The sequence below is a fragment of the Balaenoptera ricei genome, chromosome 15 (assembly GCF_028023285.1).
Source record: "Balaenoptera ricei isolate mBalRic1 chromosome 15, mBalRic1.hap2, whole genome shotgun sequence".
Classification (NCBI taxonomy): Eukaryota; Metazoa; Chordata; class Mammalia; order Artiodactyla; family Balaenopteridae; genus Balaenoptera; species Balaenoptera ricei.
The window spans coordinates 88,268,219-88,295,685 of record NC_082653.1 but is presented as its reverse complement, the minus strand read 5'-3'; the positions used below and the strand labels follow the sequence as shown (position 1 = coordinate 88,295,685).

The following is a 27,467-nucleotide window of genomic DNA, read 5'->3' as shown; positions in this document are numbered from 1 at the left end:
GTTAATTTTCATACTAAAGGTTCACTTTTTTGCTGTATAAATGCCTAGGTGCTCCAGCACGATTTACTGAAAAGGCCGTCTTTCTCCCCCTGAACTGCTTTTGCATCTTTCTCAAGTATCAGTTGACCCAAAGCAAGCAGAAAGAAGGAAATAATAAAGACTAGAGTACAAATAAATTAAATAGAAAGTAAATAGAAAACAAGAGAGAAAATCAGCTGAGCCAAATGCTGGTTCTTTGAGAAGATCAATAAAATCGATAAAGCTTTAGTTAGACTGACCCAGAAAAAGAGAGAAACGATTCAGGTTACTGCAATGAAGCATGAGAGATGAAACAGCATCCCAGACTTTAAAGAAATAAAAAGGATTAAAGGAATACTATCAACAACTGTACTCCAAAAATTAAACAGCCTGCGTGAAATGAACAAATTCCTAGCAAGACACGTACTACCAAAACTGACTCGAGAAGAAATAAAAAGCCTCAATAGACCCATCGTAAGTATTAAAAGACTGAACCAGCCACCAAAACCTCCCTGTCATCCCTCTGCAGCCTTGCCTGTCCCCTCCCCTCCTCCTGGGACTACGGTGGCAGGAAGGTCAAGCTCTCCTTGGAGGCCCCGTTATCTCTCTTCCAGGGTTTCTCTCTGTCACTCAGACTGGGTCATTTCTATTGCTCTATCTCCATGTTGGCTGATTCTTTCCTCTGTTCCCTCCATTCTACCAGTGACTCATCCGTTACATTTTTATTCCAGTTACTGTGTTTCCAATTCTTATGTAAAGCGTCCCATCTCCCAGCGCTCTGGCTGGGCGGGGGCAGCTGGCTTTGCTGTCTGCACCCTTCGGCAGTCCTGGCTGCCGACCTCTCCAGCTCCACGTCTGGGACAAAAGGAAACAGCAAAGCCCGAAAACTCATCATCTGTTGCTCCTTGGGTCCCGAGGTCCCCAGCCTCCACCCTTCTGAGTCTTTTATATTTGCTTTATAAACAATATCCAGGGTTTTAGTTGTACTCAAAAGAAAAGGGAAAAACTGAGTCTACTCCATCTTCCTGGAAACAGAAGTCTCAGTTGTTCTTTAAAGTCACTCATTCAGCAAGCAATGAGCACCGCGGAGGTGCTGGGTGCCGCAGCAGACGCCACCCGAAGCGGCTCAGTGTAGGAACAACAGGTGTCTAGCGCCGCTCCTGGCTCACAGGTGACACTCAGCACGTGCAGAACTAAACCAGGTGAGGAAGGGCATTGAAGGCATCTAATTCAGGTCACTAAACCCTCTCTGCCCAAGGAAGGCAAGACTCCAGCAGAAGGGTATTACTTCCAAGTTGCAAAGTCGCCAACTATCGCCAACGTGGCCCACAGTGGGCAGGGGGGAGGCTGAAGGAGAAAATCACTCTGGTGCCCACCCTCCCAGGCCCACCTGCCACCAAATCTCCCCACGTGCATCCAGTTCTGTTCCAGCGAGGCCTGCACACCCAGAGGTCAGGAAGAACCCCCTGGCAAAGTTGCCGGGCGCTGTCTCTACTGCCCAGAGAAAAAGACCCCCCCACACACACCTAACATCCACTGCAAGTAAACTACATCCCGTGATGGCATCAATACGCCTCATTTACCCAACAAACACCTAGCAAGTCCCACTGTCTGCACTCTGCCTTTTCTTCTTCCGAACAGTGGTACTGGGACTTCCCCGGCGGTCCAGTGGTTAAAGACTCCACGCTTCCACTGCAGGGGGCACGGGTTCGATCCCTGGTCGGGGAAGTAAGATCCTGCGTGCCATGCGGTGCAGCCAAAAAGCCCCCCAAAACAGCCAGAAACACAGTGGTATTAACAGGCAGAGGACACAGCCACCAGCTGACCCCTGAGCCGAAGGTTACCTTTACCAAGACAGGCTTCCGGGGGATACAGCCGTGTACTTACAAAGTTTGGTCTCTACGTTTTGCATTCTTTTTATTTATAAAATTGCTTATGCAAAGGTATTACCATGCATAACGTATTCAATTATGCAGTGTAAGATGTAGCCTTAATGGAGAAAACTCAAGTCAACCACACAGACCCTTCAGGAAATATTAAAAAAAAAAAAAAAAAAAAAGACTATGTCACTGACTTCCAATGTGTTTGAATGCGCACACCTCTCACGATCCATAGGGACACAATATAAACACATAAAACAGCGCTCATCTCATTTCCCCGCTGTTTTCTTGCATAATATGCCTGGAGCTGACACCTTTCTCATCCTCAGTGGCAGGGCCTGCATTAGCATGTAAATAGCTGGCAGACACAAGGAAATGAAAGCAAGGAAGAGCTCTTTAATTAACTTTAATCCTCTGAAAATCCAGGCAGCAATCTGCTCTGACAGTTCTCCCAGGTCCTCCTCAGAAGGCGGTCCCGCCAGCCCCACAAGGAGAGGGCCAGTTTGGGAAAGGGACATTTGGGTACCTGGCCCGCAAACGGCTGTGCCATGACTGTCACCTGGAATCTGGGGATGGTCCGCGGAGCGAAGCCTGGGCGGACACACAGGGCCCCGCCAGCTGGGGAGGGGTGGGGGGCGGGTGCTGGCTGGGCTCCCATCCCCAGTCCCAGCCGACCCTCGCGACAGCCCTGCAGGTCTTCCTGCCTTTTCCTTAAAGGGGGTGGGGGAATCAGCACTGCCCCAGGCCTCCTGCCAGGCCCCAGGGAGCTCTGGGGTGGGCGCATCTGACTCATTCCTGCTCGCAGAGACAGCGTTGAACCAGTGAGGAAAAGGCCAAGGGGGACCTGTCACTGGAAGACGCCGCACACCTCCTTCTGCAGCTGGAGGCTGGCGGCTGGCGGCTTTGGGGCCGAGCAGGGGCTTGGGCACAGCCGGGCGGCCAGCGCACCGCTCTGAGAGCACGGGGCCCACGGGGCAGTCGCTGCCCACAGTCTGGCAGTGGGTGGAAGGAGGACGTGTCCAAAGCCAGACAGGCCGAACAGGGAGGGCCAGTGGGGACAGGCCCGAAGTGACACAAACCGCAGCATCACGGCAGCGCTCACAGAGCAGGGACTGTGACCACGGGCACCGTCCTAGGGGTACCACCACCACCCCGTTTTCCCCACCGATGAGAGCGAGCCGTAGACCGACGAAGACCGCGGCCAGGACACACGAGGCAGCGATCGCGGCACTGATCCGAATGCACACACTCGCCCCAGGCACCACAGGGTCCAGGTTTGGCCCCATGGGGCCGAGGTGGCCAAGAGAAGCCACCTGTGCCTGTGCTGGAAGGAGGGGGAGTGCCACAAACACACTGGAAATGGTATTTTCAAAACACAAGACGAGATCCCAAAAGAGACAGGCGCGCATACTGGGTTGTTAGTCCCAAAGATCTTGAATACGGTTCAGCAGCAGAGAAGGCCTGCAGGTCCCAGGCACAGGCTAACCCACCAGGCGACTTGGACAAGGTTCTTCTCAGCTCCCGGCTGCAACGGTCCTGCCTGTGCCGGGGGCGGGGGGGGGGAGGCCACCTCCCCCCGCCCCGCTCAAGCTCACCGGACTCCCTCAGAGTGAAAAGGGGCAAGGCAGGCACGAAGTCGCCTGCTCCAGTGAAATGGGAGGACACGTGGAAAGGAGGCTGCCACGCCCGTCTCCACGTAAAGGGCAGGCACGGCGCTGAGAGGGGATGAGAAAAGCAGGGCGGGGGCAGGCACGGCGCTGGGCCTGCCCTTGCCGAGGGGGAGCACGCACCCCCGGCCGCACAGCTGGAAGCCCAAACTTGAACTCAGGCCTCTGACTGCACCCGCGCACCAAGGTCTCCCGGGCAGAGCGACCAGGAGCAGGGGGCACACGGCCCTCCGCAGCCCCCGCCCTCTGCGCAGCTGGCCGGGCATGGAGCTCGGCCCCCCGGGCTGGATCTGGGAGAGACAGGCCCCGTCTGCCCACCCGCAGGCCATGGGGTCAAGGTTGCAGGCGGCCCCCGCAGAGCCCAGTGTTCCGGACGGGCGGTGCCACGAGACGGCTCTGCGGTCCAGCCGCTCCACGCTCCGCAGGAAAGCCCCACGGAAGCCAGGTTCACAGCCCCCCCGCCACCAACGCTCTCTTCATACGTGCATCTCACGAGCAGCCCAGAGCTGTGCGTTCGGAGCGCGGTTCCTTCAGGGGCTCTCAGGTGGCTCAGCGCGGCCGGCTTACCGGGAATAAATCACGCTTCTGTAACTAGCAATGTTTCTTTAACCGGAGGTTAATAAAGGTCACCGGCGAAGGCTAACCAGCGGCTCTAATTTATTTAGAGACGTTCATAAAGCTGTGGAGAAGGTCCTTTATAGCAGCTTATTAGAGCCCCGAGGAAGCCCAGAGAAGAGCCGTCACACGTGCAGGCCCAGGGCAGAGGCGAGGTCTAGCGGAACCCCTCGGAGGACGGGGAGGGGAGGGAAGGGGCTCGATCCCCAGCCACACGCCACTCGGAGGCCACGGCCCCAGGGGTTCGCCAGGCCCCAGGCCCGTCCCGGGCCTCACGCTCTCAGCTCGGGGAGCGTGTGACGGACACAGAGCAGTGAGTGCACACGGTTCTCTGGGGGTCCCAAAAGGAGGCCAAACCACCGCCCTCCCCCCCAAGCACGTAGCCCTCAGAGCCGCCCCGGCAGCACAGGGAGGGGCTGGGAGCGGGCAGGCTTCCCTCCCTCCAGCCGGGCCCCCAGCCCTGGCTGTTCGCTACGCCGGGCCCCCGCCCTAGAATCGGGGTCTCTGAACACCGCCGGGGGTGCAGGGACAGGCCGCGTCCCCTGAAATCCCCGCCTGCCGACTCCTCCCGGGCGGAGGCTGGCTCCCCGCTCCTCACCGGCATTTACCTGCTGATGCCAGCTGCACAGGCCCACCTCGCGAGCGCCCTCCCACCCCCCACCGGCCTCTGCAAACCCAGGGCCCGCCGCTCCGGCAACCCGCTGGGGTCCCCGCCTCCTGCTCTTCCTCAGAGGCGCCGACGCCCACCCTCAGCGGGACACCGGAGGACACTAAGGAGAGAAGCTTTTAAACACAGCAAAGCTTGCTGGGAACTCCTAGTCCAGAAGAAGTCAATGAACTTGGGAAGCGGCAAGGCCAGCAGCGGCCCAACTCCCTCACGCTTTGCAGAGAGCAGGCCTTGAGCACGGAGAGCGCCCCACACAGGCTGGAGGGGCGCCTGCCAGAGCCGACAGCCCCTCATGGGCCTCCACCTTCAACGCCTGCCTCGCGCTTGACTCTGACCCGATACGGGAACATTGCCTCGGTCAGCTAAGGAGCAGGTATCACTCACCCGCAACCGAGGAGCCAACACCCAGCCCCAGGCCAGAAAAGGCGGGACCCCTCTGGACCCCGCTGTCACCCCCAAACCCCACAAGCGCACACATGACAGGGCAGGACTGGCCCGGTGCCGCCTGGGAAGCCAGGCATCTACTGGGCACAAGGCATCGACGCCCACGCTACCTGACGCTACCCCCGTGCACCCACTTTACGGCTGGAGACCAGGAGCCTCAGCCACGCTGGGGAGAGGGTACACGATCCACCGCAGACCCCCAAGGGCACCCGCCGGGCTTCTCTTACCGCGCCCCGAGCCTGCCGCCGAACCCCCTTCCCAAGCCCCAGGTCCCGCAAGTGAACGTTATTACCACCTCTCCCCATTCTCCAGACACAGCGCAGCGCTGGAAATGACCTACAGCAAAGCAAGCACCACAGTTCTGGAAAGGGACCCAAGGATGTGTCGCGTCCCGTCCCGCCACAGCCGCGGCACCCAGTACAGGGCGCACACCCACTTGTTCCAGTCGCCTTGAACCGTGCTGTCTACCCGCGGCCACGAGGAACGCCGTGGAGCTAATTCTGGAACCATGCTGCGGACTGCTTTGGTCTGGAAGAATGTCCTCCCCTCCTCCTGGGCATTTTATGGGGGGCGGGCTGGGTCTTCACGGGCAAACTTAACCAAAGGAACGCTGGTTCCACAGCACAGCCCTCGCCGTGGCTGTTCCCGTCCGGTGGTGGACGCCCCTGCCCCCTCCAGGCCGAGCACAGCCCGCGTCTGTAAATACAGGTCCCGTTTCACGGCTGTGTAATAGCTGTCACAGTGGCCAGGGCTGGCCCTCGTCTGCTGGGCCTCGTGTTCCAGGAGGTCTCGCGGCAAGAGTAGCCTAACTGCACTAAACAACCAGCTTCCAGAAGGAAAACACACACACTCACATGTGCACTCACACCCACGCACACTCATGCAGACCCGTGTGTCCACGCACATGCACCCACACACGCTGACAGGCACATGCTCCCAGACACCCCGACCAGACACGAGGGGACGGTGACAGGACGGAGGGTGGGGCTCAGGGCAGAGTCAGACACGCCTGCCTGGACCCGACCTGCCCTCCTGGGCGCACTCCTCAGCCTTCCCCAGCTAGGACTCCTCTTCCATAAGAAGGGAGTCTGCAGGTCCTAGCTTGCAGCGTTTTCACGATGACTTTTAAATAGGATTATTAGAAAACGTTAATGAAGATAAGGTAATTTGAGGACTACTTACCGAAGGCCTGCTTGTCCCAGGTCCCACACCAGGTAAGGACAGACATTTACTGGGAAACAAACGTGACGGACGAGGACAGATGCCGGCCCCGCACGGCCAGCAGTGGGCGGGTGGGCCAGCTCTGCTGTGTGTCCCGGAGGTGCAGGTGTTCCAACACTGGGAGGGGCTGGGAGGGGCTGGGAGGGGCTGGGAGGGGCCGGCCTGCAGGAGGCAGACCCCGGCTGGAAAAGCGGCTGAGCACGGTGAGGGGGGAGCGCCCCGACGTCAGCGGCTCTGCGCACGGCGCCCGGCCCACCTGCACCGCCCCTGCCCCCTCTCAGGCAGCCCGCCCCGCTGCCCACTTCCGCTGCGCCCCCCCCCCCCCCCACCTACAGCCACACGCACCTCCCAGTCTCGGCCAGGCCTAGTGCTGTGTTCACTGTGGTCTTTGTCTACTTCTCAGTCCCTGGACACGTGTGAAACTGTGCTACCATTTTCATCCGGTTCTTCCCTCCTTTGTACTGTCACCGATAAGTTTTTAAGCAATTTTGTGTAGCACGGTAATTTTCAGGAACACACGTGTCACGTTATAGCAGAATCGACTGTAAATGTTCACATTTTTGTGAATATTAGTTTACACTTAAAAAATACTTTCAAAGTATCAGCTCCCAGAGTCAATCTCTGGGTCGGTTCTGTAGGGCGGCTGGGGGAGGGCACAGGGCAGCTGGGGGAGGGCACAGCGGGTTCCTTCCCCAGGACAGGAAGAGAAGGTTGAGAGAGGTGAGGGGTCTGGATGCGAGAGACAAAGGGTACAGAGCGACAGAGTTTAGGCTCCAGCTGTTTTCTGAGTTGCAGTCCCAGGCTCTTTTTTCCCCCAGAACAGAGAATCTGGAGCGAGTCTGCCCCAAGAATGCCACCTCCCCAGCCCCCGGTGCACAGGGAGGGCCACGCTGGCCTTTGGGTACCAATACACCTAGGGCGGCTACAGGTCCCTCAAGAAAAGAGGTGGAGAAAAACAGGCATCCAGGGAGAGAGAGGAGAGGGAAGCAGCCCAGGGGGGCCATGGGCTCCTGTGGAAGAATAGCTGCCCTGCACCCCAGCACAGGAAGTCAGGCCAGACTGGGGGCACCGGGCACTGCCCAGCGTGGGCGGCAGGGACACTGACGTCACCGTCCCCTTAAGGGCAAGTCAACCACACAAGTCACACCCACCTCACTGAACACCCCCTGTGCTACTGCCACCTCCGATTCCGCTACAGCTCTCGGCTGAGCTGAGTAGCCAGGAACCATCCCCACGTTAGGGGTGAACCTCAGGGAGTGCTGGGGGAGGCCTGGCTTCCTGGCCCCATAGAGGCAGCCTGGGGTGGGGGGACGATGGAGGCAACGACGGGGAAGGCCCAGGGCCCCAGACTGAAGACGTGGGACCTGCCCCCAGGGTGGGGGTGCGGGGCCCTCCAGGCTCCATCATCTGGGCAGTGCGACCAAGGACGATGCAACGGGGACGGAGGTCAGGCCCGCCAGGCCACGCCTCCCCAGGCCAAGGGCAGACAGGCCTGAGCCAGAACAGCCAAGAGAGGCCGGTGGCACCTCTAACATCTGAAATAGCCACCAGGAGTGGCCTGGAGACAATTCAAACACCACCAGCAAGACGCTGTGGCTATTTTTAGCAGCAACGCTCAAGAGGCTGCCTGGCAGGGAACCATGTCTTTGAGCGTGACCATCAATTTTCACCTGCAGCCAACTTCCTTTCCTCTCAGGATGAAGGTTATTCAAAGATTTGGATTTCTTCGAAATTGAGTTAAAAAGAGAAGCGGTCTCCACGACCACAAGGGGGATTTAAAGTTGTACACAAGGACACTCGCGGCCAATGCAGCCTCGTCCTCCCGGGGCTCCCAGACCCTCCCGACTCGGCAGGGGGCCCCAGGCCTGCGCGCAGGCGTCCTTGGTGGGTAGAGGCCCCTCCCCGGGCCTGGCAGGCCTCCGTCTCCCGCACAGTCAGAGCTGCGCTTGGACACAGCCGCTCTTCTCTAGTTCAGGCGCCCCGGGATTCTCCACCACTAACCCCTCTGCTGCGGGCCTCGGCTGTGGGAGCCCAGGAGTTGGAGGGTGAGCGTGGCCTGGTCACCAGTGAGGAGAGGGAGGTGCCCGGCTCAGTGACAGTAAATGGGACAGAATACTTTAATGCAGTATTTTAGAAACTCAAAGCTCACGCAAAAAAGCCCCATGAACAAATGTCAAAAGTGCGAATGACAGGACCCGTCCAGCGCTTGCCAACTCACCTTTTCAGGCCTGCCCGAGGTCCCATCCCGTGGGCACCCACCCGTCCCGAGGGACTTCCCAGAGCCACGAGCAAGCGAACGGGCACAGTGACGTGGCGAGGTAGCGTGCAGGGTCTCACAAACGGATCTCACGGGAGAACCTCAAAGGACTACTGGGGTCCTCTGGGAACTGACGTTTCGCACGCTGACACGGAGGCATCTAGGAAGTAAAGGTGAGGGTGGAGAACACTCGGATCCTGCCTGGCCGACCCTGACCAATGCCACATGAGCCCCGTGTGAGCCGGAGCCCCCCAGGCCGTGCCCACGCTCCACGGGAGGGCTGACCTCTGAGGGAAGAGCCCGAAGCACAGGAGCGGGGATGGGGGCAGTGCCCGGGGGCTCCACCGTCCGCGTCGCCGCCCCGTGAGCAGCCCAAGCAGAAGGCCTGTGTGACGGCCAGGGCCGCGCTCCTCCACCAGCTGGGAGCACCTGCAAACGTGCCTGCGGGGAGCCTGCGACCCATGAGGTGTGCAGGACAACTCAGGGGCGGGGGGAGACAGTGGAAATCCTACTCGTACTAATTCTTATAAGCAAGCCTATTTTTTAATTTAAAAATGAATGTACTCATACTTAATTACTGAACATGTCATCACTGACCACGGGTCACACACATGCTTTTAACACGGACTTGGCGTGCTGAGCGCAACGGTTCTACAAAGGCTGCAAGCAAGCCAGGAGGGGACAGTGGGAGGAGCCCCTGTGGGAGGACGGGGTGCCCTCCGGAGCGTGTGGAGGAACCACACTCAGGGCGCCCGGGGGCAAAGCAGATGGGGAGCTGCCTGAGGCCCTGAGACCCCGAGACCCCCTGGTCTCCAAGGCTCCCTGTCCGTCCCGGCTCCTGCCCCGCCACGCTCACCTCCTGCCTCTGCTTCTAAGGTTCATTGTTGCGGGAGGAATTAGCACCGCTTCCCAACTTGCTAATTTTAAGTCACAGCATCAAACAGACACATCTGTATCCGCGATCTCGCCGCGAGCGCGTCAGACGGTCCCGCGCACCCACTCGATGGCAGCCAGAAGGGGTGGGCGGGCCGCCTGTTCGGAGGCGGGTGGGCAGTGACAGGGCGCGCCCCTCGCTGGGCGCCCCACACGTACGGTGAGGAGTGGGAGGCGGAGACCGGCAGGAACGCTGCTCCTCGTCCACAGGGGGCTCCGGGCAAGTCGCCCTCTCTGGGCCTCGGTCTCCTCGCCCGTCACACGAGGGACTCAACACTGAGCCGAGATTCCGAGCGCCAAGCGCCTGCTACCTGCCCGCTGCCGGCGAGCCCCGGAGAAGAGGCCGGCCCTCCCGGGAGGACCAGAGACACCCGGTGGGGGCCGGGGGAGGGGAGAGGCACACGAGAGTGCCCAGAGGCCCTCTGCGGCGGCGGGAGACCAGCGCACCCGCACAGCACGTGCCAGCGGGGCACGGGAGCAGGTGCTGGGACAGCAACGTTTTCTAGCCCCAGGGCACGAACAGGCCAGGAGGCCGGGGAGAGAAGCTGGGTGTGACCTGAACGTCCTTTTTAAGGACGTCCTTACTCAGATGTAAGCCGCTACCATGAAATGGGGACACAGGTCATCACTCCTGCAGAAGACGACAGGAGGGAGGGTGCTGCCCTCGACCTGTGCCTCCAAGGCCGGGCCCGGGGGACACTTACCCCAGCGCCACCGGCCGGGCAGCGCTCACGGAGCAGGGCGCGCCGGGGTCGGATCGCACACGCCGCGCCAGGACTGCCTGCAGGGCAACCACGCGGGCCCAGGCTCGCGGTGCTGAGGGACCCACAGCGCCCGCACCGCACAGCCCCGAGGCCTCGGGGCCCAGGCAGCCGAGGCGCGCACGGGCGGGGGCCGGGAGCTGTGCTCCCGCTGAGGGCACGCCGACGTCAGTACAGGCGGAGGTGGGTTATCTGAATCCAGCAGGATGCAGCTTCCAAACGGAGGGCCGGGAGAGGAAGGCTCCGGGCGCAGGAGCCCGCAGGGAGGGCTGAGTGGCAGCGGGCACGGCGGGTGCCCGTCCCGCCCCACCCAGCTCCTCCTCAGCAGCCAGGGGCAGCCCACGAGCACCTCCCTCCCGAGAACCACAAACCCCGTCTCAATAAACACCTTCAAACTGGAGAGGGACGGGGGGCACTTTGTTTTGACTTCATTGTATCTCCTAAAATTGCTTTCCTCTCTGGAATGTTGTTCTGCCACGAGCCAGTCCAGCTGCCCCCTTGGTGGGATAATGCAATAATACTGGTGACAAGATTGGGTTTCTAATAACTGTGCATATGGCATTTCCTGTAACAAAACAGGCGGGCTTTTTTACTTAAATGGATATAATAGAAATGTCAGTCTGGAAAGGTAACCTGAAAGGACAATAATATTAACATGTGAAATTAAATTCTGAGGCCGAGAGGGTTCCGCTCACCTGCGGGAGGCGGAGGTGTCGGGCCGAGCAGACGGGCCGGCTGGCAGCTCGAGGCTTTTCTCGAGGGTCAGGAAAAGTGGAGGGAGGCACTCTGAGAAAAAATCAGAGGCTGAATCTGAACCTGAGTTGAAAGAATGCCAATACCACTGCCCCTGTGCCCTACCCACAGGCGGAGGGCAGCCGGAGGGGGAGAGCCCTCAGGCGGCCGGGCTCCGGGGAGAAGCTCTCGGAAGAGAAGGCCAGCCCCACGGGACAGACTGCTGCCAGGGAGCAGGGCGGCATTCAGACACCCAGGCAGGACAGCAGAGCCCCACTCCCGAGACTCCCGCTAACTGGGAGCAGGGAAACGGGGCAGAGGACAGGGGAGGAGGGTCCGAAGGAGCCCCGCCTTTCAGGAGCCACCCACCGAGGCCGCCAGCACGTGCAGGGCACGGAACGAGCATCTGTGAAAACCAGCAACTAGACGAGCAAAGGAACAGCGTGCGTGTCCCCCTGGGAGGTGGACAGGACGCCGAGGGGCCAGGGCTGCAGCCATCCAGGAGGGCAGCATGTGAGCACGGGCCGGGCCAGCTGTGGGCACACAGGAGGCTCAGGCCTGCGGATATCCTGCAGACCTCCCAGGAGACTGCTGATCTGCCATCTGTCCCAGCCACCGCATGGCTACAAGCACATTTTGACAAAGCAGCCTAACGTCTTAGCCGTGGAAAATGCCGGGACGGCTCCGTCCCAGGTCCCCGTTACCCCATCTCTGGCACGGACCGGGCTCTGCTAGGTGACGCCGTCCACAGACGGGCAGCAAGGCCATCACGCGGGTGCTGAGCAGACAGGCAGGGGCTCAGGGCCTGCCCAGAACTAACCCCCAACCCGGCCCCTTCCCGAGATGCCCCGTGATGCATACGCACGTTAACGACCTGTGCCCTGAAGATCTTTCAGGGCTCCTCCCGAGAGGCCAGCGTAGGGTCCCATCGGGACTGGAGCCTGGGTCAGTCACTCTGCAGGCGACGTGACCACTCTCACGGGGACGGTGGGGAGACGATGACACACACTCAGCCCCCGCCCACACCCCCGTGCGTTCCCTAGTGTCACCCGTCTGACCACCACTCCTCTTGGCTTACTGAGAAGTCGCCAAGGCCCGGCTGCGAAACCCGTGACTTCTAAGCCCAGAGTGCCAGGGGACCTGGCGGGAGGTCTCTCAAGTTTGCCTGGAGCCCCCCCTTCCCAGAGCAGGCTGGAGGGAGAGGACGGGCCGGCGCCCAGACAGAGACGGGGGAGCGTTGATGGCCGAGGCCCCAGGAGGGACGGGCCCCAGGGCCAGCAGCACAGCCCACAGCCGGTCACGGTCAGGCCTGAGACGCGGCCGCTCAGCCTTGGCTCCAGGGCTTTCCTTCTCAGATGCCGTGGTGCTGGGACTTCCACAGCTGCCTGAACCCACCAGGGCTGGCCGAGATTCCCACGGACGGGAAGGCTGAGAACTTGCCCGGCCCTGAAGGCGCCAAACCTGCACAAGCCAGATGCACACCGCCCATCTCCGTGGCCCCAACAGGAAGGTTTTCAAACAAACACACGGTCGAGAGACAGTATCCTCTCACCGTCCACGCGTGATGCAAATGCCAACGTGCAGAATAAGCCACGCGCGGGGGCTGCTTTCAGGTCATGATGAGAAACAAAAGATAAACAATCCAGCACCTGCCCCCCTCCATCCCTACCAGCCCCAGCATCCCAGCTGCGCTTGAGGCCACAATGTGCTGAGATGGAAGGGGGGCCCACGGTGCCAGTGCTCCCCGCCTCGGTGGGTGGCAAAGACCGAGCCAGAGCACACAAAGGATTCCGTTTCTCAGAAGACAGAGCAGGTTCTGAGCTTCTTAAGTATTTCCTTCTGTGCTACCCAAACCAAGAATTTTCAGCATTAAAAAAGGAGGCACACGAGAGAAATCCTTCTAATAAGATTAGGAAGCTCGACTCTAAGGAAGGACGTGGGAAGAGGACGAACATGAGTGATCAAAAGCAGCTGGTGGCGTTTACGTTCTTTTGCAAGAGAAACAAACATGATCTGCTTTCCTCCAAGGTAAGGGGCCTCGATGAGGACGTGGCGGCGTCAGCCACGTGCCCGCGCTCCGGCCCGGCGGTGGCAGCACGCAGGTTCCCACCGCGGAGGACGCGGGGCCAACAGGACAGGAGCTGCTGACGGGGGGGGGGGGGGGGGGGCGCCCGCACTGCGGCGACCCTGGTGACTCCAGGGAGCAGGGGTGACGCGGATCAGATGTGCTCACGCCCCAGGGCACCCGCCCCGCCCCGCCCGCTGCCCTGGTCCCACTGCCGCAGGCCTCACTCACCAGCCACAGGAAAGCAGACGGGGGCCCCAGAACGCCCCAGCCAGGCCCCCAGGGGCACGCCCCGCCCCACTGCCCTGGTCCCCACTGCCGCAGGCCTCACTCACCAGCCACAGGAAAGCAGACGGGGGCCCCAGAACGCCCCAGCCAGGCCCCCAGGGATTCTAGGAGCCCCCCAGTTACGCTCGGAGGTGTAATGAAAACAGAAAGCTGAGACACTGACAGTGCCAGCAGCCACTACTGAGATGCTCCTGGGAGGGACGCCTGGCGGCCGGGGCGACACCAGCAGGGGGCCGTGGCAGAAGGGCCAGGGCCCGCCTACCCAGGTTCCAGGTTCAGCACCATCCGCCTGCTCTCTGTGTCTCATCAGTAAAACGGAAGTACCCCCGCCTCAACGAGCTTCCACAAAAAGGAAAGAAAACACGGTGTGTGAAAAGCTTCACAAAACAGAGGCCAACGACTTACTGCAGGATGTGCTGGTGTGAAAAGCATTCAAAGCTAAACACACTCTTTCTACATGATTCAGGCATTTAAGGTGAAAACTTATGTCCACACAAAAACATGCACATGGATGATTACAGCAGCTTTATTCAAAAACGCAACCAAGATGTCCTTCAGTAGGTGATGGATAAATAAGCAGCGATACATCCAGAGAATGGATTTTATTTCATGATAAAAAGAAGGGAGCTCTCAAGCCAAGAAAGGACACAGAGGCACCTGAAACGCATGTTACTGAGTGACAGAAGCCAGTCTGAAAAGCTACACACTGTGGGACTCCAACTGCATGGCCTTCCGGAAAACGTGAAACTACGGAGGCAGTGACCGGATCGGGGGCTGCCGTGGCGAGGAAGGAGGGAGGGGTGCCCAGATGCGCACAGAGGACTGTGAGGGCCGTGAAGTGCCCCGTGTGATACTGTGATGGGGGACACACGACACTAACCATTTGTCAAAACCCACAGAGAATCCAGCACAGAGAGCGACCCCTAATGTAAACTGTGGACTTTAGTTCATGTAGCAGTTGGAACAACGTACCACACACTGATGCAGGAATGTCAGCAGTAGGGGATTGTGGGGCGGGGGAAGAGAGACATGGGAACTCTCTATTTTCTGTTTAATTTTTTTGTAAACCTAAACTACTCTAAAAAATAAAGTTGTTAAATTTAAAACATGAACATTTTTAAATGTCACATACTGTATGATTCTATTTACACAATGTTCTTGCCAATATTTCCAAGGATGGAGAACAGATTAGGGGTGGGGGTAGGGGGCCAGGGTGGCTTGAGGGGGCAGCCCAAGGAGGCCTTCACGGGTGGAGGGTCAATCCTGCATCTTGAATGAGCGGCACTTACACAAATCTGTGCGGTGATAACCTGACACACGCACACACAGTAGGAACATGAGTTGTGGTCTTGATGCTGCACTAGAATCACCTAGGATGCTACCACCCAGGAAGTGGTGGAAGATGCACGGGGACCCCCCTTTCTACCATCGTCACAACTTCCTGTGCATCTAAAATTGTGTTTTAAAGGACATAAAACTAACCGACCCACCAGGCTCTAGCAGTCTCCTCCTTTCCTGGGAGCTGTTCCCTGGCTTCTCCGGCTTCGTCTCTGTTTGCTTGTTCCCTCTCAACCTCAGGGAGACCCCAGGAGCTCAGAGCCCTGCCCAGCCTACTGCCACCTCAGCAGTGCCTAGAACAGACGCCCCATAAGAATCTGTGCAACGACCAAGTGAAGGACAAAGTGAGTGAATGAGTTTGGGTTCTTTCTTTTGATTCCTTTCCAGCCTTCCCATCTGCCTAAGTTATGAGCTTGGAACATGTAAACCTTGCCTGAAGGTCAGCCTTTACAAATCCAGAGAGAATACGAGAAAATATTTTCAACAGAATAATAAAAATAACCCACATCAAAATTCATGGGGTAGGCATTTATGATAAAAACTCTTAGAAAACTACAAGTAGATGGGGATTTCATTAATCCAATAAAGAGTATCTACAAAAAACAAACAGCACACTTGGCACTTAGTGGTGAATTACCGAAGCTTCCTGAGATCTTCTGCATGAGACAAGCACCCGCAAGCAGCCAGGCTCGTCCACGGGGAGACTGCTCTCGCACTAAGGGATTTAGCAGGACTATCAGGTACAGACTCTTAAGGGCATTTCCAGCACTTAAGTGCATAGACTCTTAAGTGCATAGACCAGCAACAACACAGAGAAGGTAAAATCCTTGAGAGATACCATTACAACCACATCAAAACAGAAAACACTTGGGCGGGGGGAGTATCTAACAATGCGCAAGACTTCTACCCTAAAAACTACCAAATACTGCTGAGAGAAATTAAAGAAGATCTAAATAAGTGGAAGAATATATAATGTTGTGGTTCAGAAGATGAAATAATGTTAAGGTGTCATTTCTCCCCAAACTGGTTTATAAATTTATTGTAAATTCATTGTAATCCCAACCATATTTCAGCAGATTTTTTGTGTGTAAACTAACAAATTGATTCTGAAATGTATAAGGATATGCAAAGGACCAAAAGGAGCCAGAGAAACTTAAAGAACAATAATCAACCTGGAGGTTTACTACCAGACATCAAAGCACAATAAAGCTGCATCAGTGAAGACAGGGTGGTGCTCGCAGAAAGACAGACGGAACCAATGGGCAGAACAGAGGACACAGAAGCTGAGCTGCCCATCGGCAGTCACTGACTGACAGTTAAGGCAACGAGACCGCACACAGGGAACAGAGGGGTCTTTCCAGAAACGGTGCTGGATCAATGGCACTTTCAATGGGGAAAAATCATCTTGTCAACTGCTTCACTCACACCCGAAATCAACTCCAGGTGCAGGTGACACCCAAATGTAAAAGGTAAAACAATACATCAGAGAGAAGAGAAGAGTTCCTCATCTCCAAAGATCAGTTCATCATGACCCACAAAGAGCCGCCATCAAGGTAACAAAGCCGACAGCTGGACCGCACGAAGGTGACAACTCCTGCTCATCCCCAGACACAGGGAGGAGTGAAGAGGGCCCAGGAGAGGACGTCTGCCTCAGGCGTCTCCAACCAAGACTCCCATCGGCTCAGGGCGGAAACAACCCTCTAAAACCCCCAAACCGGGAGGGCAAGGCGGGGGCAGGCCCTTCACAGAGAGGACATGGAGGCCGGCACCTCACTGGGCTCCGGGGTCTCACACAATGAGCTGGTGCCTCCGTACCCACCACAGTGAGTCAAACCAGAGCCACCGGGTTTTGGTGCAGACCCGGGGGGCCGGGACTCTCCCACAACTGGGGGGGGGGGGGTGCACCCCAGGACAGGCACTGTGGGAACAGGCTCTGCGAGCAGCATTCCACACCTCGACGTGCCCACAGAAGCGGGGCCACCGCCCAGCCCGCCCCCACCAGGGACACAGAGCCTACCCACCTGCCTATATTCCCTCCAGAACACTCATCACCTGCTGTCCAGGACAGAATTCAAGGATGTGAGGGCTGACTTTAACCCAGGGGTCTCCCCACTCCTTCTGACCTAACGCACAGCCCGACTTCTCCAGGTACAAAGCAGGAACTGTCCGCATCCCCGCAGGGCTGAGCTACTTGAGATCAGGAAGGAATGGAGAACCTCAGAGCGAACAGGCTGCTCTCCTCGTCTCCTGGGTCGGCGCCAGCAGCTCTGGAAGGCACGGGGCTTCAGCAGAGAGCCACGGGGACGTGCCACCCTTGGCCCAAGCCTGGGCCTCCCCGCTGCTGAGCCGCTGACCCCACTGCGGCTTGGCCGGCAGCTGGACAAGCCTCACCATCACACAGCTCCTGCCAAACCACAGGTGATTTCTCAAAGCTGTCAAGCGAACACGAGGAACAGAGAGAGCTACGTTTACACAAGGTAAGTAGCACAAATCCCAATACCCAACCAAAGGCCCTCCGTCAGAAAAGGACCGGGAGACTTGAGGGCAGCCTCCTGGGCCTAACGACGATCCTGGGCGGGGAGGGAGTCCCGGCAGTCGACGGACCCCTGAGCGACGACCGCTCCCCCGGCCCAGGGAGACTTGCCCCCGGGAGCCTTCCTCCAGGACAGCCTCTTCTGGACACAAGGCAAGGGGAGCTCTGGCCTCTTCTGGGACATCCCCATGTACTTCCTGCCTTGATTTCCCAAAAGCTCACCTTCTGCCCACGTATTTGTTTCTTAAGCAGCAACAGCAGGGGTCCCACGGTGGGGGGGCGGGACACGACATCACTACCAGACCGTGACCCTGGAGATAAGACACCAATGACCGGTGTCCTCCTCCAAAGGCTGCTCCACTAGGGAATGGGGGTCGGTGGGGGGCGTAGGAAAGAGGGGGAAGGGAGGCTTTTACTTTCATTTTTTGAAAAAATTCATGCTAAAAGTTAGCTTTTACTGCTTAGAGTCTATAAATAAGATTCTGTTACCATATTGTGGAATATTAGGGGCACGCTGGAAATAGCTCATTTCAAATAGGAAAATGGTTTGTGTTCACCCAGTTCTGGAAGCCAATTTTCAATTGCTTAAAATAGTCATGGTATTTTACCAAGGTAATTACACTCTTAGCTATCAGTAACAATTAAACCCTTAGACTGGAGATGCTTAATAAGGTCTCAAAATAAAATCGCACATTCCAAGCACTGTACTCTGAAATGTCAAACACACAAATAGGGCCCTCGATGGGACGCAGGAGCGAGAGCCCCGTCAGCGCACCTGGCCCAGCGCCGCAGCAGAGGGCGGGACACCGCACTATGCACGCCCTGCCCCAGGGAGCTGGTCTGGGGGCTCCCAGAGGGGTGGGGGTGTCTCCCAAAGAAGACAGGGGAAGATCAGCAACCAAAGCATCCTCGAGACCTGACAGCTGCCACCCTGGAGGTGCCTCGAACAGGAAGCACGCAGACCACGAGGGAGCCGCCGTGCGAACCCACGGGGCCACCGAGGGGTGGGGGGGGGGTGGGGGTGGGGGGGCGTGGACGTGCTCGGCTCCAACCAGGAAGCGGCAGCCTGGCCACCCTCTGCAGACCGGCCCGATGAACAGCTTAATCATGCGGCTGGCAAGATGGACCCCGCACGCCTGACCTGGCCATTGACCCATTGCAAACATGCCTCCGAGCCACAGTTGGTGTAAGTCATCCGTCAGTGCCAGGCAATCGACACCCCCCCCCCCCCACCCCTCTCTAAGAGCTATGCCTGTCAGCGCAGCGGGCCAGGGCCAGGACCGAATTAGACCAAAAAGCGCTATCAGCTTCCAACCTGCTGAGCAGGGGGAAGAGAGGAGTGGAAGTTTCCTGCCTCGGGAGCCCAGAGCAGTGACCTTCAAGGACAGAAACTGCCCAAGAAGGAAGCCAGGCACAAGCGCACGATCACGGAGGTGCAGATGGATACCGAGGGCGCGGACTCCGCGGCGTTGGAGATACGCGGCCCCGCTGAGGAGCCGCCCGGTGCACCAGGGCTCCCAGCGGGGGATCTGTCCCAGTGAACCGATGCAATCCTGGTAAAGCAGAGCAGGGGGCCGAGCCGCCAGGCTGCCAATCCTGCCCACAGGACACTCGCCGGGCAGCACGGGCACTAGAAGTGGACGACACGGACAAGACCGACGGGCCCCGCACGAGGACAGCTCGCAAACTCACCAGGCATGTCCCCTGTGGGGCTGCCTGCAAGGCTGGTGTCGAGGTCGACCAAGCCTGACCCCAGGATGCTCTAGTGACGTGACACACACGGCAGGGGATGTGCTGGAGAGGCCGGGAGACGGCGGGCTTTCAGCAGCCGGGATGTGACCTGCCTCCTAAAAGCTTCATAACTGGGAGGTCCCAGGTTTTTATCAAACAATCAAGAACAGGCAAACAGTTGTCAGACGTGACTGCTGAGACTTCCCAGGGGGACGCCCCTGCCCCCAGCCCGCCGCCCCCGCCCCGCCAGGTCAGCGCACCCGCCTGGCAGCTCACTATCAGCCTGAGGGCAGGTGGGAGGAGTCCGCCAGCATCTGGACAGCCCCGACCCTCGCCTAGAGAGCATCTGGGGACAGTTTCTGGCTTTTTCCTTCCTTGTCTTCTGAAATTTCAGCATCCAAGGCAACATTTTAAATAACGCTCTCTCACACAAAAACCTTAATTCATGCTCCAGCGAGCTCTGCTTATCGAGCCAGACGTCAGAGCCGCTCAGGCTGAGCACAGTTAGTGAAAACCCGGCCCCCCAGACGGAGCTGGGAGCAGGAATGCATCCCGCCCGGTGCACCTGCACACAGGTGACAGTTTCCCACTGCGGTCTACCCTGCGCTCCCTGGGCTCCGAAGGAAGGAAAGGCCGCGCCTGCCCACCAGGCCGGAGGGAGGGCTGACCCCACCGTGAGACACAGGGGGTCGGGGCTGACACCCCGATACCCCAGGTCAGTGCGTGAAGGCCCCGGGCTCTGCCCTTCACAAGGAGGAGAGGCCCAGCAGGGAAACCCAGGGTCTGCATTTCAGAACCCTCCTGGCAATACAGGGCAAAAATGCGCAGGCTGGCTAAACCGCCAAGATGCTCTCCTTTGCTGAGAGGAGAGCTCAGTCTGATCTGAGCCGTGACTCACAGGCAGCGCCGTGTGTGTCTAACTGATCGAGAAGTGAGGACACAGGTCACTGGTGGTTCTGGGTGCACCGCACCTGGCAAAGACCCTGGCAAACGTGGGGGCCTGGGGAGAAGACTAAGCGTGGACACGGCAGGGACGGGCTGGGCGCTGCTGGCCCGGAAGGCAGGCCCCCCTGCGGCAGGCGCCCCGTACCTTCGTCAGCAGCAGGACCCGCTTCTGCAGCCGCCGGGCCAGGGCCTCCTGCATCTCCCGCTTCTTCCTCTCCTCCAGCAGCTGGCTGCTGAGCTGGCGGACCTCCTCCTGGAGCTGCAGCCGGGCCTTCTCCAGCACCCGGGCACTGCAAGAGGCAAAAGGGCAGAGTGATGAGGCCTGGCCCCCAGGACAGCACCCAGCGACGGCCCCCCCAGGCCCAGCACGGCCCACGTCACTCAGGTCCCAAAATAGAGCCCCACGTGCAACCAGCCCGCTGTCACTTCCTCACTTCTGAATAGCTACTTAAAGCCTTTCAGGAGTTTCTGGATTTCAAAGAGCCGCCCAGGGTGATCCCAGAACACGGAAGGCGCGGGGGAGGGAAGCTCAACTCCACACACAATGGGGAAAATTGCCAGCAGCGCGGGCTTCGGGAGGGCGCCTCTGAATGAGTTAAATTACCAGGGCAGGCACTTCCCATCCGAACCGCAGTCGGCCACAGATGCGCAGCTCTGTGCGGCGGCGCGGGGACGTCAAGTACCAGCCCAGGGTGGGCCTCTTCCACAGACGTCCTGCAGAGTCGAGCCCCCGCAGAGCTCTGACAGCAGGGGGCAGACCCTGGGGCACCCGCTTCCCTCCACGCGGCCAGCGCCCTGCGTCAGTTCACACACTTGACGCTGCTCTCCGGTTACCGTGACAGCCTCTCGCCTGGGCAGCCTCCGGTGCCACCAAGCCGTCCCTCAGACTGCAGATCGGGTGGGCACCCATGGGCTCATATGCCAGCTTCCTGGCAGGGCACCTTCAGAGTTTGGTCTTTGCCGCTCTTTCCCTCAAAACTCCATCAGTCCTTCACAACCTGTAGGGACCGTCCTCTGCCCTGGCCTGTTCCCACACAGGCTTCAGGAACCCGCGTCCTGCCCCACCTACACGGGAGGTGCCCACCCGTAGACAGCCCCCGGCTTTTTGAGGGGACGGTGATCAGGAGAGCTCCCGGGAGGGAGGACGCCCCAGGAAAAGGAAGCGCTAACCCCACGGGCGGGTGGGCGGGCGAACCGTGAAGCATGGGCCGAAGATGCCGTGTCCACGCCATTCTTTCAAGCAGAGGAAACCTCTTTCCAAGACAAACCTTTAATATTCTGCTTCTGTATTTTTCTTTTGAGATCTTATCAGGATTATATTACAAGGTGCTATTTGTAACATTTAGCTGGGGGGACGCCCAATGACAACGAGATGACTTCGAAAATATAAAGGTTGGAGCTGAGGGGCTACAGACAACACCACCTGCATCTTGTATCATTCCTGGCGTCGAATTATTTCTTTTTTTGCTTTGATTACACGATTTCAAGAACACCTTAATCCACAGGGATGGCAGACAATGCTTTCTTTGGAGGTGGCCTCCGCTGTGCTCATTTTTTCTATTTCACATCTGAGTGAGTATGGGCTTATTTTTTATCGTAATTTAGTATAATTCTTTAAACAGCTAACTATAATTTGAGAGTAAACGTGGGCGGGACTTTGTAAGAGACTCAGAGAACGCCTGGTCTCGGAGCCGAGCAGCATTCTCACCCAGGGGCCCCGCGCCTCACCCCTCGCAGCCGCCTCAGAAAGCCTTCCTCTAAGAGCGAGTCCCCCTGCACAGCTGGCCGAGGGCCCCTGCCACCTCTGCGTGCTTCGTAACCAAAGACGTATAATAGAATAAAACAAAACAAGTATTCATTCAAACAGACATTTAAAGAGACCATTTTGAGTTCTAGTTCAATTTAAAACTATTCATAGGCCAATTTCATAATCAAGGACTGTGAAATCGACTCTGGAATCACTGACTTCAGGTGGGCAAGTGCATAGCGTTCTGAATCACTGCTGCGCCGTGTGATTTAAGTAGAGGAACTCGGGTTCCCTTGTCCAAGCTGCCGAGGCCAGGTGGCAGCAGCCAACGCCAGCTTGCAGGGGACGGGGCTGCTCTGAGCACGAGCTTTCTGGGGACAGCCCTGGTGGGAACTGACGAACCCCAAGACCCACGGTTTCGGGAGCACGGTGTCCCCATACAGAGGTCTGGAGGCCTCCTCCCCAAGGGCAGGTATGAAGGCCACAGGGAACTGCTGTCCACCTGCAGAGAGCTGGAGACCCCGACTCCTGGGGCCTGGCCCAGGGCACACCTCACCTGCACCTGGCCTGTCACTGCCAGCTCACTGTGTGGGCCCCTAAAACGCGGGTGGGCCTGAGGCCCCAGACCAGGCCCAAGATGTCATAAGAACAAGTATGTCAAGTGCAGGACACAGCGCCAGTCACATGTCCAGCAGCTCCCACAGGAGACGACCGAGCCTTTCGGGGCTTGGGGCTTGGCCCAGGTGGGCACAGCTCCTGCCCGCTTAGAAAAACCACCTGTCCTTCCCCGCGTGAAATGCTTTTCAAGAAACCAAGATGGGAGGCAATGAAGCAGAGGACACCCAACCCCAGGCACCAGCAAGCAGCTCTGGGAGGGCAGCCCCCGGAAGGCTGGCCCGAGTGGCACTCGGCCCGGGCTGGGGTCTCCTGGGGTCTCCAGTGGAGGCGCTCCATCCTCAGGCTCGCCGGCCCCGTGTCACCCCGAGTTCCAAGGCCTGCCACGAGGCCTAACGTTCCATCAGTACTCAGTTTTTCTTAAAGCTGGACGAGACCTAAAAATCCAACCTGGGCAGCTTACAGGAGGCGGTGCTGCTGGCACTGCCCACAGAGCGCTGCTTGGGCCGCCGCAGCCTGGCTCTGACTCTCCTGAGGCCCGGCGACAAACTGGCCCAGCCCCGAGAGACAGCAGGGGTCAAGCGGCACCACGGGCCCAGCCCCCAGGCTCTCGTCCTGATCCATGCGGGTCTCGGGAGAGACGCCGTGCGCTCTGCGGAGCAGAGGCTTCCCACGCGGCGCGGCGCGGCGCACTGGAAAGGGAAGAGGAGAAAGAGGCGCCCGGATGACTTCAGGGGGCCGCTGGGGTGCCCTGAAACCGTTCCATCTGGAGCAGCGGGACCCACGCCTCTGCGGGGGCACCGCTGCTGTCGGGCCTGCGCCAGCCGGAGTCGGTGCTGCCGGGAGGGGAAGGGCTGCCCCAGCGCCACCGGCAGGAAAGGAAGCGGCAGGAGCCCCTCTTCCGGGAGGAGGACGGGGCACGGGCCTCCCTCCCCACGGCCTTGCGGCTCTCCCCCCGGCGCCCCTCCGCGCGGGCCGCAGAGGCCGCCGGCTGGCGAAGCAGAGCTGGGAAAGGGAGGCTGGAGCGCAGGACTGCCACGGGCAGAAGACGGACGAGAAGCGGCGAATCCGTGACCAGCTCGGGAGGGAGGGAAAGCAGGGAAGGCCCCAGAGGCTAGAGCAGAGCAGGGCAGAGGCGCTGTTCACGTGAGAGGGCGCCGCACCGCCCCAGAGGGCAGCACGAGGGGGTCTGAAGCCGCCGGGCGTGCGCCAGGGGCCAGGAGGGGCCAGAGGGCGCAGGCAGAAAGGGGAGGAAGAGCAACCGAGAAGGGCCGCGTGGAGAGGGCAGGAGAGAGCGAGAGGGGAAAAGGCGGCGAGCAGAGACGAGGACCTCTGAGAACAACGCAGGTGCAGGGGGCGGCCCAGGAGGCGCTGGCTTTGGTCTACAGGTTCTCGGGGGAGCGGCAAGAGCTCAGGGTGCGCTCGAGGGGGTGACCCCGCAGGGTGGGGACGTCCCGGTGGGCGGGAGAGGAGGGGCCGTGAACAGCCGGGCCTCGGGGGACAAGGGGTGGACGAACTGGCGCAAACAGGGCCTGGTCTTCCACAGGAGTGTGGTTTTCTGACGTTTCCAAGAACTCCCCCCGAAGTGTCCCAAAGTGGTTTTTCACAACACCCGCCGACGGGCGGCCCTCCCTGTCCTCATGTGCTGGGGGGTGAGAGCACACCTGCAGCCTCTCCAGAGAGGGCCTCCTGCAGCCTGGGCCGCAGGCCCGGCGGCCACCGCTCTGCGAACAGAGGCCTGTGGGTCCCCGAGCCCTGGAGGCCCGACCCAGAGCGCCAGCACCACACGGCCGCCTCTTCCCTGCGGAACGCCCTCTCGTTCAATCGCGGCCTTCCTTGTGAAGTAAAGAGGAGAAAACCCATAAGAAACTACACCTCTGGTTCCGTGCTTACGTTGAACCCCGAGGTCAGTGGCATTTCCGTGAACCTCTGGGAGTTCAAAATGAAACCCTCAGTTCTCAGAGGAGACGACGGCACGTTCATCCATCAGTACCTTTCTGAGCTGGCGTCTGCGGAAGGAAGTAAGGCCTGAGCTTTTGAGAACCCCTCTCTGCGCTGTGACGGGCCGCTGCAGCCCACTGTAATGTCATCTTCATCAGAAAACCCCCAGCCTAAGGAGATCCACTTTCAAGGACGGATGAAAGGACACGCACGCTGTGAAGCCGCAGGCAACACCTGAACGACCGACCTTCTCCCTCTCAGCGCGGTTCCGCCCGGCCCCCACACGGCGCGCCCGCCCTCCACATCCACCTCCTCCCAGCTCCAGCCGCCACCGCGGCATCCCGGTGCCAAGGGGCGTGCCGTGACACTCGCCTGCGGGGCAGGAGGCCCGAAGGGCTGGCCAGCGCCTCTAGGAAGCACGCGGACGGGGCGGGGCAACCGACCCCAGGAAGGACCGCCCCGCTGTGCGGAGCCCTCGCTCCGAGCTGGTGTGGGCCGGGGGCCTGGCGCCCAGTCTTGCCTGGAAGGGCAGCACGGGGGCGGAAACACCCGGCAGCCGTGGCCGGGCCCACGTTCAAACCAAGAACAGCTCTGAGGCGAGCAAACCTGCGGTCGGTGACATGCGGCCGAGACGTTCACGCGGACACACGGGATTAGGCAAGCCCTTTATTTCTGACGACTGCCCAAGAGTACTTCCCCGAGAGCCCGCGGTTACCCACCCGGCGCCCTGCGGGTTAAGATGTGGACACGACTGCACGTGCACACTGATTCCTGGTGGCTACACCTTCGCAGGAAACTAGGATGATATTAATAAAATTTAATTCACACTTCTGCCAAGTCCCTAAGGCTTCCTTACGCTTGGGGCTCTGAGGAGCAGAGATCAAACCCACCACACACGTGCTCTCCAAGTGTCCCCGTCCCACAGATAGGTGATCAAGCCTCGGGGGCTGCCACTGACTCGAGGCCCCTCCGCCCCGACCAGGACACGGTGCCCGACCTCCAGTCTCTCCAGTTCGGTGCCCCGTGTGCCCCGGCCACCAGGCGGGACAAGCCAAGCCACCACCAAGTAGGTGACTCACCGTGTGTGTGTCTGTCGGGGGCGTGAGGGCTCGAGGCCGGCCACAGAGCCACCCGGAGGAGGAGGACAGCGGGCCTTGGTGCCACCACAGCTCCTCAGGGAAGCCTCCGAAACTGAAAATTCTCCACGCCCGCCTGTGGAGAGAGCGAAAGGAAGGGCCGTGGAAAGGACAGGGCAGAGCAGAAAAGGGCAGGCAAGAGCCGGCTGATCCGACACGGCACGGGGCTGTGGCTGGCGCGCGTGGACTCGGGACACGACTGAGCTGCAGCACGTACCGGACGGAGGTCAGGGTTTCAGCTGAGAGCAAGGTCACCACCAGCTCGATGGGCAGGGCTGCCAAGACGCCCTGTGGCGGCAGGCGAAGCGGGGAGAAACCGGCAGGGATGAGACCCGGCCAGACGGAGCCCCGGGGCTGCAGCGCCGTGGGTGCCAGGCCGTCCAAGGGCACGGTGAGGACGCTCGTGACTCACTGGCTGTGAGGACAGGGCAGGGGCACGGAGGACACAGGACGCACAGCTGGCCTCCAGGTGGCCAGATCCCGGTGAGAAGTCTCTCTCAGAGCTGCCCGAGGATGGGAAGGGCTGCTTGGAGAGCGGCCGGCCTCCAGCCAGAAGGGCTTCAGCTACGGGCTGGCCGCCTCCTCGGGAGGGAACCGGCAGGGGCGCTGCACTGCTGGGGGTGCCCACGCAACGCAGACTTCCTCACTGCTAAGACTCGGCGCTTACTTCTGGAAGCCATGGCCTGGCGGAGAAACAGTGGATGGAGGGACACCGCAAAGCAGCAGACCACACGCTGACCGGCAAGGGGGGGCCACACGGCCTCCCTCGTACCCGCACCTCCCGTTTCCTCCAGTCAAGGCTTCGGTTCCCCAAATTCTCTCCACCAGCACCCTGAGCACAGGCCCTGGTGGTTTTCTAAGGAAGCAGGGCTATGGCGCCAGCAGCGGGAGCAGAGGCCCCACGCGCCATCCTGCACGAAGCCCACGGGCCCTCTGGTGGTCCCCACGTTCCGGTCCTGAAGGCAGCCCGGGCAGCTGCGCAACAGCAAAACGGCAGCAAGGCCGCCCGCAGCCGGGACCCGTGTGCTCGCCCAGCCGTGCCTCATCTCGGCGCTCTGCAGGATGCATTTGTGGGAAAGACAAGAGGGGCCAGGGTGGGCGTGGGCCACAGACAAGAGGGGCCAGGGTGGGCAGGGCCACCACCCGCACAGAACCGCTTCTGGAGCAAAGACCCTCTAAGGGAGCTGCTGCAGATACAGACCAGGAAGGGTCAGTATCCGAATGGGGTCTCGAGACGACGAGAACCCACCCAGATCAGCACAGGAAACAGGTGGGACTGAAGGAACCCGGAAGTGGGCTCCACACGGAGGCAAGGACAGGACCCCACCAGGGAGGGAGGGCTGGACGCTGCCCCCGACCTCCGGGGGTCTGCCTGCTCCCGCTCCACCCCCCTCACCCCTGCCCCCAAGGGCGCCACCGCTGACAGCCGCGCCTGCTGAGCCCCGGACTCACCCCCGACAGCCCCCCTTCCCTTCCACCAGGGCTCCGCAGACCTGACAGCCCCACGCCCGCTGAGCACAGGCTCCCCGCGTCTGCACCCCCAGACCTGGTCCAGGCCGCCCCTCCTCACTGGCCCCCTCGGCTGCCTGCTCCCCCATCACCCCTCCTGACCGAACATACAAACCTCACCTGTCACGAGGCTCCCCTTTAGCCACTCCACAGCCTCCTGCATTCGAAGGACAGCCCAGGCCAAGGCCAGACCCAGCTTCACTCAGCCGCAGGGAGCCACGCCCGCCGTGTCCACGGGCCTGGCCAGGAGCCACGCGGCAGCTCGGCAGGGCAGGGCGGACGGTCAGATGGAGCCAGGTACTGGTTCCGGAAAGACTCTCCCAGGTGGCGGGGGTCGGCGCCGAGGCACGCCGCTCCCGCTCCCACGCCCCTGCCCAGAGAGGCTGCTGCCACGCAGAGCCTGGGTGTGCCCCGGGGGCAGCAC

At 59.9% G+C, this 27,467-nt stretch overlaps 1 protein-coding gene and 1 long non-coding RNA gene across 5 annotated transcripts in view; both read right to left on the bottom strand.

The window, feature by feature from the left end:
• MAD1L1 (mitotic arrest deficient 1 like 1) overlaps window positions 1-27,467 on the bottom strand; it is a 339,612-nt gene that overhangs the window by 159,981 nt on the left and 152,164 nt on the right. For 3 of the 4 annotated variants that reach the window (XM_059897371.1, XM_059897372.1, XM_059897374.1), the window contains one exon: window positions 20,241-20,385. The exons of the other annotated variant lie outside the window; for it this stretch is intronic. In XM_059897371.1, coding sequence (XP_059753354.1) covers window positions 20,241-20,385 — 145 coding nt within the window. The remainder of the gene's footprint in view (window positions 1-20,240; window positions 20,386-27,467) is intronic. 4 annotated transcript variants of the gene reach the window in all.
• On the bottom strand, window positions 25,484-27,401 carry LOC132349641 (uncharacterized). The gene is made up of 3 exons (XR_009497714.1): window positions 27,164-27,401; window positions 25,752-26,217; window positions 25,484-25,610 (listed from the first exon to the last, which is right to left on the bottom strand). It is a non-coding gene; the product is annotated as an uncharacterized LOC132349641 (long non-coding RNA).